The sequence below is a fragment of the Notothenia coriiceps genome, unplaced genomic scaffold (assembly GCF_000735185.1).
Source record: "Notothenia coriiceps isolate Sejong01 unplaced genomic scaffold, NC01 NC01_scaffold00024668, whole genome shotgun sequence".
In the NCBI taxonomy this organism is placed as follows: domain Eukaryota; kingdom Metazoa; phylum Chordata; class Actinopteri; order Perciformes; family Nototheniidae; genus Notothenia; species Notothenia coriiceps.
Window position 1 is genome coordinate 2,083,804 of NW_011357369.1, and position 18,387 is coordinate 2,102,190.

Sequence of the window (18,387 nt, forward strand, 5' to 3'; positions counted from 1 at the left end):
CACACACACACACACACACACACACACACACACACACACACACACACACACACACACACACACACACACACACACACCACAGCTCACTCACCTGATGCCTAATCGACTCATCAGTGTCTGGGACAAATTACGGAAGTGGAGCAGAGGAAAGGGAAACCGAGAGATGGAGGAGACAGTGCTGCCTACACCCGTGAAGGACTCCAACCTGTTTATGGGTCAAAGTGACTGGCCTGCTCCCAGTTCTCAGATGTCACAGATTTGCCTAAGAGCTGCACCCTAATTGAAAGAGATTAAGATAGGCTGACAACGGAGCTGGATCCCCCAAATTGAAACGCTGTAATCCATTAGTTTTCATCAGATGGGAGAGTGCTGCAGTTCAGGGTCGGGTGGGGAGTGGGGCGGTGGTCTACCAGGAAAAGACCTCTAATGAAGTGTCAGCACAAGCCTGGAGACTGCAGACAGGCCTATAGTTTCTCACTCGTAAGGCAAATGGCTCTCACTAGTTGCCTGCCAATCTTGATCAGGATACAATATCAATACTTGATTCTCTGTGTGTGTAATGCTTCTGATAACCAGGATTTAGCATATGTGTGCAAGCTGTTGGAGTTGAAAGCCTGCCACAGCAAATATCGTGCAAGGTTCCTTTCAATGAACAAAACATACTGATCCGTGGTCCTTGCAGTATGTAGTTGATTTTGTGTTTAGCTGTGCGTGACACGTGTGTTAGGTTAGTATATCAGCTGTATCAGTTCTCCGGTATCATTGGCCGGGGTGGGGGGCTGGGGGGTTGAGGGCTGAGGGCACTAAGTGGGCGACAGGCTGGGCCAGGACGGGATCAGTTTTCAGCCTGTTCATTCAAGCCCATTCACTGCTCTGCCTTTGCAGAATGGGGCCCTTTGATGGAGGAGATATTTAGTTCTCAGGCGGTTGGTTTGGCACTGACTGGAGCTGGGGCTTATTTGAAAGAGATCTTCCTGCCCCCATTGCCTCCAAACCCCCCCCCCCCTCCACCTCCTGTAGGCGAGCGGAAGCCGCGACAGACAGACAGCCCCACAGCAGCCCACCCACACTAAATTAATTCTGACAAGGAACTTAAGATAACGTCAAAGCGCTGACTAATCGCGGGATTGGGTTTCTGTAAGTCAGGGAGCTGTGAAATGTGCCATCATATCTAATAAAAGACCTCCGGTTGTTCCCTTTTTCTCTCAGCGGTGGTGAAGGTTGGGGGGTGTGCGGCTGTGGTGTCGACTGTCTAGCTATACAGCTCTGAAAAACAATTAGATTTCACTTCAGCAGTGAAAGTGCAAGTGTGTGTGTGTGATGGTGTGTGTGTTATCTCGGGTATGATGATTGACATGTTTGTCAAGAGGCCTAAAGAATCCTTTCCTCCCAGTTTCCTCTACCTTTTTTCTCATTCTCTGGGTCTTTTGTTGAGTTCTGCTCCCGCGTTCTTTGCCATTACAGGTTCGTCCATTGTCGTCTTTACTGTGGTGGTTGAATGGTTTTATTTTCTGTGACTGCTCTGTTTTCTACCCATTTCTACCTTCCTATTTTCTCAATCTCTTTCTGTCTCTTTCCTCGGCGTCTGAGCTGCTGGCAGTGAAAGTCATCAGGTTTGGAGCTAATCCTGCCAACTTGATTAGGCTGCAGGTAGCTTTTACGCCGGCGGGCAAAAGGTCGCAACATTGAAGAGAGCTGGATGGACTTCTTGACTCAGACCATCCACATTGACTTTATAACTTACAGCACCAGGCCCTAAGGAGGGGTAATTGAAAGGCGAGGGGAAGGAAAAGAAAATTAGGAAAGTAAGAGTTTAGAGGAGAGAGAAAAGAAAAAGGGGAAACAGAGAGAAAAACTGTGGAGGCAAAGCTTGAGAATGTATCTGAAGGGGCAAGCGCTGTTGCTGTAGCTATTAGAGAACATTGTTTTGTTGAGTGAAGGCAAGGGTGAGATGATGGAAAGTGTAACTAGAGAATGAAGTCCAGAAGCCATTCTGCTTCCTGTCTTAGTCTATGGCTTTATATAGGTTTCAATTCAACAATATATTGAGTTCACATATGTTGAAATTGGCTCTCTGAGACTGCTCTAAAACCTCACAGGGTCCCGGGCTGTAAAGGTGGATGTCCTAGGTTTCTTCATTTGAAATTAAAAACCTCTATTTACTTCTGCTTTTAATGAACTTCAGAGAGTCGGTAAAAAGTGAGCTATACAGATGGAAGCCCATTTGAAACCTGCTGTCAATGTGAAGTCCGGGGGTTGAGCCCAGAAAGAACATCCATGTTTATGACCTGCTATAAACACACATACAGTGCTCCGTGCTGCCATTAAAGTTACAGCACGGTTTCACTATAAGACATGACATATGACAGAAATCTATCTTAAAAATTGGATTTAGGTGGTTTGTTGCTTTTGCATTTTTTCTGAAATGTATATCTTCTTTCTTTATATTTTTCCTGCCTTTTGTGATTTGAAAAAAAAAAAGAAAAGTGAAATGTTGTTATGTACTGTATCCAGAAGTATATTTCCTCAGAAAGTAATTGCTATATTCTCCTTGGAGAGAGCAAAGTCAGAGGTCATACAAACAAACCAGAATATTAACAGTCCTTTTGTGTTGTTTAAAGTGGTGTCTATTAATTTTACACACACTGCCGTCAGCAATCCTGAGCCATGCTGGTAATGCTTTGACCTCGCTGAAGCTGTGTTTTCACAGATAGTGAGCTTTGGGCAAGCATAGTTAAGATTTGTTGCACTCCTACAGTCTGTCACAAAAAAAGGCAGTATATTTCCTGTACAACTATTGTACCAGAAAAAAAAGGAGTATCATGCACCGTAATACAGAAAGACACGGACAAACAGGGTTAGGTGGAAAAAAAGTTCTGCACTTTTGTAGCTTGTGTAGATTTGCCTGCTATCAAATCATTCCAACAAAAAGAAACACCCACCTTATAACCAAGAGTGTCCATTCTGTCAGTAAGTGTGTTCCAGGAGAATAAAGTGAGATGCATCATAAGGCCTGCCTAAAGAAGAAGAGAAAGAGGAAAAGATACTAAAAGGGAGAAAGAACTAAAGCATTAGGCAGTGTTCAACCGGTTTGTAACAGTCTATAACATTTTATCCCCTTGCGTTTTTCCCCTCTGAAACGAAAGTGTGTCAGTTTGAACGGTTATTTAATGTGTTGCCATTGTAAGACATCTGGATGCGTTCATGGCCCAGGAGCAGGCAGGAGGCAGTTTATAGACCTTCGCTAGAAAATGTGATGGGCTGTCTGAGATAGCACTTTGGCTCTTTGTCATATATGCTTAAGCACACACACATTCATACACACAATTGTGTTAGACAAGATTCAACCAATTAATACTCTCATTATCTATCGATTATGATTGAGACGTCTCATTTCAAGTTTGCAGAGACCAAAGTGAAATGTTAAAACACCCCTTTTTCCATTATTTGATTATCTGAATTCATTCACAGAGTTCTATTTCTTTTTGTAATTGATTATTGTTGTTCAACACATCAAGTCGTTTTAATAATAATATCAACCTTACTTTTACTTTATGCTCCAGCAAAAAAACACACATGAACAGAATAGCATCAATCACAACACCATAACATGTTTAATTATGCAGGTATGTAGGCCTGGTAAGCTCACACACACACACACACACACACACACACACACACACACACACACACACACACACACAGGAGTGAGTGTGTGTCTGTGTGCGTGTGTTTGCACTAATTGCAGCCATACTTAGAAAATGGTGTGATCAAAAGTCATTTAATCCCTCCCTTTTAAAAATGCATCATTAGATTACCATATGGCATCAGTAATATTCATATGAATAGGAGATCTGTGTGTTGTTGGACATCAAAAGCTTTCATTCCAATTTCTCTGCATACACACATTCAATGTATTCCCTAACAATCGACCACAGGGTTGAAGATGAGGTTGTGAAGTTATGTTTAAACTCTGTAACCCCATTCTGGTTGTGCTGATTTGAATTTTACTACTACTAATTTCCCCATATGAAGGTTGACAGCTCCCTATAGATAAAAAAAATTGAGTTAGAAACATGTATAGCAAGCACATTCACCCCTATTGCACCCCCTCCATCTTCGCCCTTTCTGGCTCTTTGAACTCTTTCCTAGTGAAAGCACAGCATCCTATTCAACAGGGAGAGAGGTTCTGTAGTGACGCGAGATAGCTGTGCTGAGTCTCTGACTGGCATTGGAGGTGCTTGTGGGGATTGAGGCTGCTCGGGAATGGCGTTAGTTAATATTTATTAAGAGCAGCTTCTCACTTGATCATATCTCTGCCTGAGTTTATACACAGTCTGCCAGGAACGTGCATCAGCATGCTGCCATGTAATTATGGGCTATGTAGTTGGTTTCTGTCTGTGTACATGGACATGTGTGATTGCGTGATGCTTCCAGTCTCTGAACGATTGGTTTTCATGAAGCTCTCTTCCTGTCCTTGTTGACGATGAGAGTCTTCTGTATGGAACCACACAGAGCAAGTCGTTGTGTTAATGTGTGAGTGTGTTTCAGTGTAAATGTTCTCTAAATCATGGCACAAAATCGTATAAAATATGTTTTGTGGCCCTTGAGAATGTGTATTATGCTTGCCATTCCTCTACCCCCCATTTCCTCCGAGTGGACACAATGGCTTTTGTGTATCACTCTTGAAAAGCTCAAGGATATGAACATTTTCCTGGCAGCTTCTATTGAGGAAGCACAGACAAAAATGGCTTGCTTATTGAGAGCAGCCAGCACTTCGTGTTGAAGAGTCAGTGTGATTCGCCAAGGGGTTGAAAACAATAACGCAAACAAGGGCACTGAACAAGTGGGTTTTAATGAAATGCTCCCATCAAGACAATACATTCTTCATGTTCTTTGTCTAGGCAGCTCTGCAAATCTTAACCCCTATCTCACTGTCTGTAGAATATTCACAAGACATAATCAGACACAACGTAAAAAATAATAAACATAAAGCATAGAAAAGTTAGCACTGCTTCACTGTCACAACTGAACACACCACCATCACTACTGCACCTCCTTCCTCGCAAGGACACTTAATTGAGATATCAAATATGGCTACTTTCCCCTTATGGGAAGGGCAGGTGACCCCTGCTGTGGCCTGGTTGGACAGCACCCAGGGAAAGGGCCGCGAGAGACCAGGGCTTGTGTTCAAGTATGTGTGTGTGCATGTGTCAGTGTTTATTGGGGAGTCGCAGCAGGAGACTTCCCATAATAATGCTGTCTGAGTGAGCATTGGGCCGCAACTGACGAAGAGGACCCCAGCTGTCACAGGGCCTAGCGGGGGGCTACAGTGGAACACACACACACACACACACACACACACACACACACACACACACACACACACACACACACACACACACACACACACACACACACACACACACACACACACACAGATGAACCCCAATGCACCTGCAACCCTGCCTGACATACAGTGAACACACAAAACAGCATGGATACACAGAGAACACAAGCACTAAACAAAACACACAGAAGTGTTTCAGAGCCATATCATTGCACCCCAAGTGCAGAGCCCCATGTGAAGAGGTGCAAAAATACAGAAATGCACAAGATGGTAAACATATACAGTAAGGATTCAAGGAGAAAGGAGAGCCCACTACTGTGGGAGAGACTTTCAGGAGAGTTGTGTTGCGCTTTGTTGCTGCTTGCATGCCTGTATCACAACTTCTTTAACCGTTTGAATTGTGTGTAAATTGTTGAGTATTGAGTATAGACAACTAAGTTCAGGGATTTTATTTTTGTATTTTCTTTACAAACATTTGTTTACGATTTTAATCTTCCAGAGTTCCACAACGTTCAATATTGTGTCCTCTTCTATTCGGTATCGATGTGCTTCTGTTTAAAGTGGAAGAGCTCCAATTTAGCAAATCAATGCCTTTTTACAGGTATAGAGTACAAAAGTTATTAAAAGCCTTATTTGGCTCCTAAGGGAGATGTGCAAGGCCTGATAAAAGGCAGATGCGTGAGGCAATGAAGGTTGATTTTTCTGTAGATCAGGTTGAATTTATATTGTTTAAGAAGGGCCAAAGCCCAAACACAGAAAGCTTGTTTTCATATATTCTCATGACTCACATGAAAAGAAATGATAGGCCAGTAGGGTAGTGTGAGAGGAAAGGGGAAGACCGTCCCTCTGATCGGTCTCATTTACACTACACAGAGACAGAATGGGAGAAAGAGAGCAAATTGAGAGAGGGAGGGATGCTGTGCTGGAGAGAAATTAAATCAGTGGCCAAATTATTGCATGATTGCCCATTCCCCTAAGACTCGGGCATCATTTGGTAGAAAGTGTCTAATAATTGGTTTTCGGACATGTCAGACACATGCAATTCCCCCTACTAATGGCTCTGTTTGGAAGAACTGGGCCTCCTGGGTCAGAGAAGGACACACAAAAGCCAGACGGCAAAAAGCGTCTACTGCCTTCTCCCTTTTTATTCTTCTCTCAGATAAATGAGTGAACAAGAGAGACACAGAGAAGTGGAGAGATAGCAAGAAGGAGAGAGTGTATGTGAGCGAAGAGGAAATGAAGTGGCAATAAGTGCAGCCAAAGGGGAAATGCTCTTCACCGTGAGTTTAATACATCAGACTGGGGATTTGGCAGCTCGCCACACAGCAATTGTTTACCTTTTTGCTCACTGGCTGCATCTGTTCTGTTTTGTAAACGGCACTAAACTATTCGCCCGTAAACACCGGAATCAATAACAACTGCTAAGGGAATTCCCTTATCCCGCCCCTCCCTCTCTTTTCCCCTCCTCTCTTCCCCATGTTTTCATCCCTTACCACCACCCCTTTCCCTTCCCCTAGATCTCCTCCTCTCTCCCCCTCTCGCTCTGTTCACTGCCAGTCAAGAGCAGCGTGTGTGTTTGTGTGAGAGAGAGAGAGAGAGAGAGGGTGCTGTGGAGCTGATGGTGTAACCCACAGGAGAGACTGACAAGGATAAGACTGATGGCTCGCCAAAAATACCTGCTCTGTTTGTTTGTTTTTCCTTCTGTGTTACATTGTTGTCATTGTTAAAAGCTACAAACTGAGACTGGCCACTGTAGACTTGCAGAGTTGGGTATTTTCCGACATTTCTTTTTACTATGTTCCTGCTCAATATGAAACAATAAAGCCCCCCCTTATCCACACACAGTTTCCAGTTTCAAAAATGTTGCTGAATGACATATGGCTTGACGTATGCTTGTTTTTCTTTTAGTGCCTATGATAAGATGCATACAACTTTTATGGTTATGACAGTAAACATTGATTTTCTTTTTCTTTATAAGAACACCATCACACTGTAATGTCATATGGGGAGCTCTTATATAAACACACTCATTTTACCCAGCTTTCAGCACCAGCTTTCAGCACCAGCTTTCAGCACCAGTCCTCCCTTATTGATTCTCAGTACATTGACCTTTGGTTGAACCCTTCTGCCTGTGAGTGCCCTTCCTCATTCTACTCTATGAGACATGTCATGCACTGCGCTATATGACACACCTGGGTGCTTTTAAGCACACCCTCTCCATCAGCCGGCTATGAGAGCCTCCATTTGGCCTCACTGTTGTGACAAAGGTATAATGAGGTTTAGATGGCTGTGTACTACACTGCTATGGCTATAGGGCTATTTGGCTAGGGAGTAGACTATAAATACCTATATAGCCTGGGCAGCATAGCTCGATGAGAGGCTGAGGCAGAGCATTGCTAAACATCAAGGTCATGTGCGACTACTTAGAGTGTGAGTTAGTGTGCATGTGAAACAGCCATTGGGTCACAGGTTGAGGGAATGAATGGTTACAAAGGAGAGAGGCAGAGATGATGCTCTGCAAAAAGGTGATTCTCCGGATGAAGTGCTGGTTAATGGTTACCCAGATGAATGCCCAGCGGAAGGTAGGATGGGGGGGTTGTAGTGATAGCTTTTTAGAAAATCCACTAGCTCTTTCTCTAATGTGTTTCAAGTCTGATCCGGTTTAGATTGTTTACTCCTGAGTTGGTGACAGCTTTCATTTTGCCCCACGCTGCAGCACGGAAAGCTGTGTTGACTTGCTGGTGACTTCAGAAATAGACCTGATTGTTGGTGCGTGCATGAATGTGCAAGCTGGAGAACGAGGCTGGCACGTGGGTGTCAGCTAGGTCACACATATACACATGCAGAACGAGGTAGTCTCTCTAGCTCAGACTCCCACTGGACACCATTACAGCGGAGCTGCAGATTCATGCAGCTTAATCACACATGCGCATACACACACACACACATACACATATACACATACACATACACACACACGCACAGTCTTACACACACCAAATAATTACACAGCTATTCACATGTGATTTCATACATGCATGCACACACACACACACACACACACTTGCACATAAATACATGTATACACTTTCACTTGCAAACACAAACAACTTGAGGTCAGAATATATTCCATGGTGACCACAGAGTCTGGCAATTATCCTGCAAGACTGACATGTGCAAATGTGTGTGAAAGTGTCTTCTACGAATCAAGTTACTCATAATGACCTGCATTACATGCACATAAACACACCCTGCCTACACAAACACACAACAACTCATCGACTCTCACTCATGTAAACAAACACACATGCCTACACATAGAGAGATTCAAACCTCATGCATGATTAAACCCGGCATCCTTGGGGACAGTGTGTGTCATATTGTCAGAATTTGTTAAACAATATAGCAAAATTACATCAGGATCCAGAGGCAATAATGTAACAATTATTGGAATAGGCCCCCCTCTTCTTTCTTTCCTTCCCAACGCTCAATCAACTCAGTGCTTTCAGAGTCAAGGCTAATACTGAGCTCATCCATTCCCCAATGCCTTTGCAGTGGAGGAGCTCATTTAAGCGGACACACAAAAGTATTTGTGCATGTGTCTGGGAGTATGGCAACGCATCTCCCAGCCGCCCATTCTCCAGCTTAATGCGGAACATCCCCCGGGTGATGGCTTTGGCAGCCTCCAAAATGGGAAATCCATATTTGCCGAGGGGTCATCGGCGGGTTAGGGGGAGAAAAGTTTTGTGCCGAGAGAAAAGGATGTGCATGTGTGACTTCTCGGGGAGCAAAGTTTTGCATATTTTCGCTGTCTCTTTGTTTATGCCGTGTATTGGGAAAACATGAATGGGTCGATATTTATAAGAGGCGTGCAAGGCAGAATGGGGGGGGGAAGGGGGGGAAGTGGTTTTCTGATGAGTGCATGTTGAATGGGATGTTGGGTTGAAAACCTAGTTTCATGTTGTTGTTTATTCCTTTACCAAACTGTAAACTGTAGTGCAGCGCTCACTTTCTCTCTCTGTCAGTCATACATTCAACAAGCATAGCAATGTTTATTTTCTTCTTCTTTTCTCTTGTACAACACCCCCGCCCATTTAACAGCACCAATGGAGCTTCCCATGAAAAGCAGGAGCTTCAGTTTAACCTCCCACCAGTTGAAAGCGTTGACCCTCCTGGCCTGCACCCTGCTGGGGTTTGAGAGGACGGTGATGGAGCTCGTCACTAATTTGACCTTCATTGACTGTACAGGAGAAACTCCCTCTGTGAAAGGTATGACTCATTTCCCCAAAATACACACATATTTCTGTACTGTACATATTAAAAATGTGTGTTTTTTTTTTAAATACAGGCAGACACTTTAAGGCTGATACAATATTATTTAGATGAAATATGCTTCAAATTAAATTTAAAAGCCGTACACATTTGACTATATATACCTCCAGTGTTTGTTTATGTGTAACAATGAGAAGAAGGTTCTAGAGAATTATTACATGAATCAAGTATTGAGTTGAATTTAGCTGAGATTTAAAAGACAACACTAAATAAATTGTAATTTAGATTTTTTTTGTATTATTATAATTATTTTGTAAATGTTTTGTGGGGTTGAATGGGGACTTGCACTCATGGAATTAGTATTACTCAAACTCAGGCTGCAGCTCAACGTGTGCCTCTCCTCCAGGCATCAATAGTCCAACTACACACCGACACACGCACACATTACAAATTCACACATTGTTACATGTTTAACGGGAAGTCTTAGTTGTTTCTGAAGAACATTTTATTTTAGTGATGAATTATCTTGGGTATTATATAAGCCCTTAGTATCCATTCCCTCTCTCACCTTTGAACTGCCGCTGTAGAGATGTTAAATGAAAGCTTTTGGTGCATGGAGTAATTTCCATAAAGGTTACATTTACAAAAACAAGACTTGCAGAAAGGCTCAATTTACAGAGAGGTAAACAGCCTTTAAAGGGCAGTTATCCAAATCATTAATTCCAGGCAATCAAACGGCTTAATTACCAGAAATTCATCAGATGGGCTTAAAGGTCAAAAAGTGATGCGCTTGCTGCTTCCTCCTTCTTCCATTCCACGCGGTCTTGTTCGGCTAAATTGCCTCGCCTGGGGTCTCACTCTTCGCCTTCTGATTAGGAAATTGTGGCCTTGATGTTCACGCTTTTTAATTGCACCCCAATTCAACATCCTGTATGCTTGTCTTCACGTCGCCCCCCCTACATTCCCCCGTCTCCCCACACATCCACACAATCTCCCCTCAAGGAATTACCCCATATGTGGTTGATGCTATCTGGGTTCAAATCAAATCTAAGCCCCAAATTTAGACTCGTAAAGCCGTCGCCATTAGCATTTACTGCCTTTTCTGCTCCCTCTAAGGCATTTACAGTCATACTCCGGTCAATGTCTCAATTGGCTAGTGGGGGAAAGATGGGAGCAATGCGACCCATATCGGGCTTTGAGTTATATACAGTTGCTTTCATTGTGTGTGACTGCAGTCGGCATCCAGTCAGGCCTTTAACACATAATATGATACAATAAACCATTTGTTGAATTGAAATATTCATACTAAATAATGTATATATTTGAAAGATGCTTCAAAATGCCACATTGCTTTTTATCTATAATTGAGTTTCTGTATCATTATTGCTCCCTTTTTAAAATGTCACTGACTTCATTTGAGAGCTTGACCAGAAACAGCAACTGTTTAATACCTTTTAAGACTTATTACATAATGTTTTCATTTAAAACATTTATTGGTCATTCAGGCATCTTGAAAAGGAATCGAGAGGATTTGGACATGACACCAGACTGCAAGAAATCCACATCAGAAACACTAATCCACACGCCAGAGGTAAGACTTGTTCATCTTTCCTTTGACATATTTTCTATTTCCTTCTTTTCAGCATTAAGACATGAATTGGCTGTTTTGCTGATCTCCTATTTTGCGGGCACAGGTTTTGGAGTTTGACTGGAGGTCAGCATTTAAGGGGCTGGTCCCTCACATGGCACATTGTGTTAAAGTGGTCCTGGATGAGGTTTGTTTCAGAAATCTAAAGCAGGAGGAGGAATTATATTCTTCAGGACACACCTCAATCCCCTTGAGCCGCACAAGAGGACACACTGCCATCCCTGCCGGAAACACACATCTCAGAGAAGATTCCTTCTACACCTACTCAGAGAGACAGACTCCTAGGATGACAGCAAAGGTATTTCTGGATTTAGATAGAAAAGATTGACATTTAGTCTGTCAATGTTGATTGGCTTAGGTTACATATCTGACAATTAATTGTAAGTAGTTGTTACTCTTTTAAAGATGTGTCTATGATGAATAGACTTTAGTTGTACTCAATGTGGGTGAACATCATTCAGGTCTGTAGGTGGGTTGTAGCCTTCAACGAGGATCATCTTGCAAGTTACTTTGAAAAAGGAGGTTGTAAAAAACATCTTCACCTCACCTTTTTTTTAACTCCTAATCGTATGATCTATAATCCTAGTAGGAGGTAAATAAAAACACAACATAGTATTGGATTGTGCCAACAATACCCGATTTACAGGTTTAAAGGTACGATCAATGCAATTGTATAAAAAATTTAAATCATAAACCACCTAAATTAATTGATATACCTTACATCTAAGGACAGAGGGTCCAATATGCTGTCGAGATTATAGAGACCATAGAGGTAAACTAGTTATTTGTGATATTATAATAAAAGTGTGCCTAAAGCATTTGTTTTCAACACTGTGCCCAAAGGCAGTATAGCATGCCCAAATATGCTTTACTGAAGCTGACACACTGAACTGTAACAGCACAGCTCAAAGTTAAAAAAGTCTGTAGCCTGGAGAGCAATTGTAAACACACACACACACACGCGCACACACATGCAATCAAACAAACACTCACACATATAACAGGATTAATACAAAGGCACTTGTGTGAACAATTAACTGAGCCTGACTTGTTAGTCCTCAGCCTCTGCATGAACATGTTGTGCCATACATACCGGTACCCCTGCCCTGCTCATCCTCCTTTATTACTTTCTGGCTGAACAATGCAAGTCTACACATCTTCCTGACCCAGGGAGATTAATGTTTTTTGTAGCCCCAGAGGAAAGCACCCTCTACAATAGAGAGCCCAAAGGATTTGGGCCTGACTCAGTTGACACCTTGGATCAGAGAGGGCCTTGGAAATACTCAGTATTACTTGAAGAGAGGACTCTGGGGACAAAAGAGAGCCAGGAGGAAACCAATAAGCACTATGGCTGATATTATAAGGGCTTGCTGGTGTGTGGAGACAGTCGTTGAGTAGGGGGAAGCAGAGTACATAGATGATAGAGGGATGTATCACAAAGGCAAAGAGGCTATAGTAGAGAGCAGGATAACGATGGGATAGTTTGAGAAAAGAGATAAGAAGAGAGGGCCTGGGAAATGGCAGAGAGAGGTGAAGTGGCCAGCAGAGATTGACTTTTCTCAGGAGGAAGACTTGTGTCTGATTTGAGACAAGACTTAGTATCCAACTCTACAAAGGTTCTCCAATGTTGCGAGATTAACCGGCATTTACTTACTTCTATTTAAAATGACATTGAGCTGTTTTTTCTTAATGATAGTCCTCATGAAACTCCCTGAAACCTTCTACAACTGTCATTCCTCTATCTTCTCTGCTACACTGCACTGACTGTGCAGACTTTTATCAAACTGCCTTACCTTGATTCTCTCCTCCTCCTCTTCCTCCTCCTCCCCCTCCCCCTCTCCCCTAGCCTTTTTACACTGACAGTATTTGTGGTTCTCATTGGTAACGAGTGTCAGAATTTGTCTGTGCTCAGGACCTGTACAACGTATTAATGTGTAGGTCAACGCTTCAAATATGAGAGCCTTTCAGCCAAAAGGTTATACATGCATGCATTTGCATTCAATAACACGGAGCTAGACAGATATTATATATATATTTTGATCCCCCCTTCCTTTTCTGATATATGCCCTAGTGTTTGAGCAGAGAGCAAATTACTGTACGAGACATAAGCATGAAATATGGCAGGTTCAAAGGCATTATGGTGGATCAATATTCCACACATTTATATTCATATGTTCATACCCCAATCCACGCTCCTTTTCATTTGAACCCTCTTCACTGTCTGCATTACCATACATATGCAGGCTGTGATGATGCTGTTCATCCATCAGAGTACTTTAGATGGTGTACTTTTTTATTGGCGGTCAGTTGTGTGTTGAATGCCAAATACACTCTGTTGAACCGCTTGAACTTGTCCTCTGTGAGAACCTGGGATTGAACTATCCTTGTTTGGGTAGGCCCTTCTAAACTAAATGCTACCTCTCTATTATAGCAACAGAAGTACATGTTCTGTACTCACACTTCACTCACGCCCTCACCTGCATGTTGAGTTCTACACTAGTCTGCCTACTCCAAATTCTAGACACACAGAAAAAGGCCTCCCTGCACTTAAAAACTTGATACAATCTTTCACCTTTCTGGGCTTTGATCTTAGCTAAGATTTCAGTCTGACTTCAGTGTGGATGCATGTGTGGTTGTTTCTGTGCGAGGCTGCATGTGAGGATAAATGTCTGCTCAGTGTGTGTGTTCGTGCCAATACTGTATGTGTATGAGATGCTTCTCCATGGCCTCTCCATCACCCTGGTAATGCTGAGTGTGTGCCTCTGCTTTCTCTCTCTCAAAGCTAAGCTCCTGATGACTACATACAGCCAGATATTGACTTAATTGTCTAAATGGCCATTGTTACCAGGCCTTTTAACCCCACTGGAAGCTTTTTAAGGAGGAAAGTGTGTAAAGAGATTGTGAAATTGTCAATTGTGTACACATGCTGGAGCCCTGATCTGACAGAATGTCGATCTTCCCAGTCAGCTCCTATAGTAGGTCTAGTAATAGAGTGCGTGACTCTAGATACAAGTAACACATGCTATGATTGATTGATTGATTAAACTGGCATGGACTTTTCTGAGTTATGGTGATTTTCTTCCCTTCAGTGTGACCTCTCCTGGTAGCTCTGAATATGTGACATGTGCTTTCTTTTAAGTTTTTTTTAAGAATCAGCCTGACCCATAACTCAAATGCATTGGTGTATAAATTTGGAGGTGAACCCACATACATATGTGACTCCATGGCACTTGCTTTATCGTATTTCACTGTTCACTCAATGTGATGAGGTCATTCTCTGCAGAAGTACAGGTATAAAATGTTTTCTTACATTTAAAACACTACTGTATATGCAAACCATGCAAATATTTTACACACACACACACACACACACACACACACACACACACACACACACACACACACACACACACACACACACACACACACACACACGCACACGCACACACACTAGAAGAATAATACTAATAATAATAATAATAATAGACTAGCATCAATATAGCAGTATTTAAAGCTTGCTGATTCACCATTTGCTTTCTTATAATGATCATTTTTCATTTTTTAGATACTAGCTGAATCCCAGACTGCTTATCTGTGTCTCAGCAAGAAAAAAAGCATGACTATTTTAAAGCGCCTTGATCAGTCAGTCTCACAGCCCCTGGAGAAGGGAAGGTGTAGGCAGCGCTGTTCCCAAAGGGGCTTTCTCCAGGACAAATGTGGATAAATGAGATAGGTCTTGGTTGTTTCTGTGGCAGTTTTAGAAAAATCTGTAGCTCTTATACATCACTGAAACAGCCCTTTCCGTTCCTCTTACTCACTCTTAACTCTGCCTGACCTTTTCTGTTCTTTCTTCTCAGCACGTCTGACTCCCCACCTCCTCATATGTGCTGTAACAATTCAGTTTGAATGTGGTTAACATGATGTGTGCTGTTATCAAATTAGACAAGAGCTGATGTTCTCTCAGAAGCGAAGGTTTTATATGACCTGATACCAATTATGCATGTTTCAGCAGCAAAGTTTGCGTGGAGGGCAAGTCTTCTGACATCTGTATTCTACATTTGCACTGATGTTTGCTTTTCAGCTATAATGCCTTGCGCAATGTTAGAGAAATATGCATGTGTAATACACAGCTCAGTCTTGTCATTCAGAGGAGTCCTCGCAAATGTTCTATTATTTATATATAATGAGATTGCTTTTTGATGTTTCTTTTCAGTTTTTCCTTTTACTGACATATCTCCCCTCTGTTATTGAGATCATCTTGTCTCATCTTTGCCTTCCTTTTCCCCTCAGTTTTGTGGAGCGATCATGACTGAGATGGATGCCTTACTACCCTTGGCAGCAGCCTGCAGAGACAGCTCTCTCCTTGAGGTGCGATCAACCTTTGTAGAAGCGTGTAGCAGGGCAGTGTTTGCCTTGCTAGGCCGTTTGCAGGAGAGGGCCCTGGAGGTACCATCCTCCGCACCCCTGAGGAACCTCCCTGCTCTGCTGGCCACTTGCATTTATGTGGAGCAACGACTGGAGCACTACCATGCCAGGCTGAAAGATTCAAATTCTACTGCGGCTAAAGTGTAAGGAGATGGTGTTTGCAGGTGTTGATATAATGGTGTGAGAGTATTTTTCATATCTCTGTGTATAAATCTATCTATGTATGTCTTTGTGAGTGATCTTGATTGCCTGCACTAATCAAAACAAACATGGAGATGAGCCCTGTTGTTGGAAAAAAGTACACATACATTTTTACAAAAACTTTAGACAGCATAAAGCTATGTCAAAGTAATCAGAAATGTTTTGTTTTCAACATAACCCATGACCTCATCTATATCATGCCTAATCAGTTCCAAGCTTCTGTCAACGGCCTGCTCAACAGATAATAAACTTAATTGCAGAAAACCGAAGTAACATTTTGAAACTATACATTTGAGATCAAGAGGAGTGGACCAGAGAGTAAGAAAGGAGTAGAAATGATTGACAGGAGTTAATGACACCCATATTGTGTCTACATCTGGTGAGTTTTTATGCCCCGTAATACCCCTTTAACCTCTGCTCTCCACACATCCCCCCTAAAGACATCCCCGGTGCCCTCGGTGCTCCTGTTGTCCCACCTTTGGCCCCTTGCACCCCTCCACCTGCACTTGCACCGTGCTCCCTCCGGTCATAAAGTACTTCCCTCTCTCTACACCATCCAGTCCCTCTGGTTTTAAGCCTCCTGCCCCCCTGTTAAACTCCTGCCAGTCTGGAAAGTATAAAAGCAGGCAGATTTAAAGGATATGAAATGTCACACTGAACTTTTAGAATAAATCATAATTTCTTTGATATATTCATTTCACATCATGTTTGTTTGATAGCTTGCTGAATATACAGCAGTCAATTATGCATCTGGATCACAGAATGTGCTCTGTGGATTTGTATACCATCGGCCCCTTTCTTCTTTCATATGATGCCATATGTAGTATAGATAATGTATTGTGATGTAATTACCTTTAAAGGTTTGTTTCTTTCCTCTATGCCTAGACCCCTGACCCTGCTGCCTATTCAGAAGTACAAAGAGACAGCGGAGGCCTTCAGGGAGCAGCTGACCAGTTACTGTATCCAGATTTGTTCCACCTGCATTTTTCAAGACGCAGAGAGTCACCACTGGGCTGACCCCCAACCTTTCTACGAGGTAAAGGGTCCCCACATTTCCCAAACATGTGTCTGGTTCAAATGTATTCCCCCCCAAAGACAACTTAAAAAAAAACATAACCACACCTCTTACATGATAAAGATTTTAAAACGATTTAGCTGTCTTCCTAAACTTAAGTTTTCTGGTATTTTAAATGTTCTCCCTATTTGAGAGTTAAATATTTATCTCGAAATAAAAAAAGACATATGTGACACATATGATGTGCAGTATTGCCATTCCCTTAATTGTAAAAAGTGGAAATTCCAGTGCCACTTGTCTTGGTAGGCTTGTTCTGTAGAGTTTGAGGAACTCTAGGAATTATACTCTGGAGATTTCTCTCTTATGCTTTTCATTCCCACAATAGACCTTTACCTCCCACTCTCCCTCTTCTAACCAAGCCTTCTACTCTGAGCTCCCTGAGAACATCTGTGGCTTCCATGCTGCCCCGGGGGCTCCTGGGATTCGACTGTCTGAAGTCTGCAGTCTACACTGGGACTGTCTGGAAACAGCATAGGGCCTCTGAAACTCCCCTACCTTTATGCCCTTAAACCAATCTAAACCTCCTCTCTCTTTCATACTTTACCCTGCTTTTGCCTTTTCCCCCCTTTGTTCCTCCTTCCTTCCCTGGGTCACTGGTGTCAGACAGACCTGCTGTGCGCAGGTGTGTGCTTCTCTTCAAGCATGCCCATGTGCATCTGTACAGATGAATGCATGCGTGAGTGTGCAGCAGCATCTAAGAATTTACGTTTCATTTGGTGTGTGTGTGTGTGTGTGTGTGTGTGTGTGTGTGTGTGTGTGTGTGTGTGTGTGTGTGTGTGGTATATATATGTTGTTCTATGCACCAGGATTCAATCTTCTGGATTCCTGGCCATGTTCTCATCTCTCGTAGAGCTCAGTGCAGCTCCGGAGACCCTTCTTGTACTTTGTTTTGTTATTTTACATGTAATGGACACATTGTGGTTGGATATTTACTATGGTATAATAACAGCAACAAGGTCAGTTAAGGTGATCAAAGGAAGTTCAGAACATTATTTTTGCTTCCTTCCTTTGCAGGATTTTCCGGGATTTTCCTTCAGAGCATACCGAGCCAATTGAGAGAACACAAAAAGCTGCTATGAGTTTCCAATTTTACTCCATCCTCAGTTTTCTGTCCCAGATACAGTCATCACTGCTGCCAGGCCATCATCTTTAACAGGAATTTGTCCATAGTTGACCTGGCTGGTTAAATAAGGTTTGACTTGAGTGAAGGGATTAAACAGTCAAAACCCACGTGTAGTTGTGGCTGCTCTTGGTTGGGATCCAACGTCTGTGCCTGCGTTTGCTCTGCTGAGTCCACAGGCGTAGGATGGCGGCCTAATCCCGGACATAGCGCTTGGTCACGCTCCCCATCAACCACCAATCCCTAAATGACTGGCTCCGGGGAAGAGAGGAAGGGAAATAAATGAGAGAAGGAAA

General features: G+C 42.7%; 1 protein-coding gene across 2 annotated transcripts in view; it reads left to right on the forward strand.

Annotated features, from left to right (window-relative positions):
- Positions 1-18,387, forward strand: part of kiaa0825 (KIAA0825 ortholog) — a 116,573-nt gene that overhangs the window by 1,075 nt on the left and 97,111 nt on the right. For both annotated transcript variants that reach the window (XM_010782912.1, XM_010782914.1), the window contains exons 2-6: positions 9,452-9,619; positions 11,128-11,213; positions 11,317-11,568; positions 15,561-15,838; positions 16,782-16,932. In XM_010782912.1, the coding sequence (XP_010781214.1) occupies positions 9,457-9,619; positions 11,128-11,213; positions 11,317-11,568; positions 15,561-15,838; positions 16,782-16,932 (930 nt within the window). In that variant the 5' untranslated portion in view covers positions 9,452-9,456. The remainder of the gene's footprint in view (positions 1-9,451; positions 9,620-11,127; positions 11,214-11,316; positions 11,569-15,560; positions 15,839-16,781; positions 16,933-18,387) is intronic.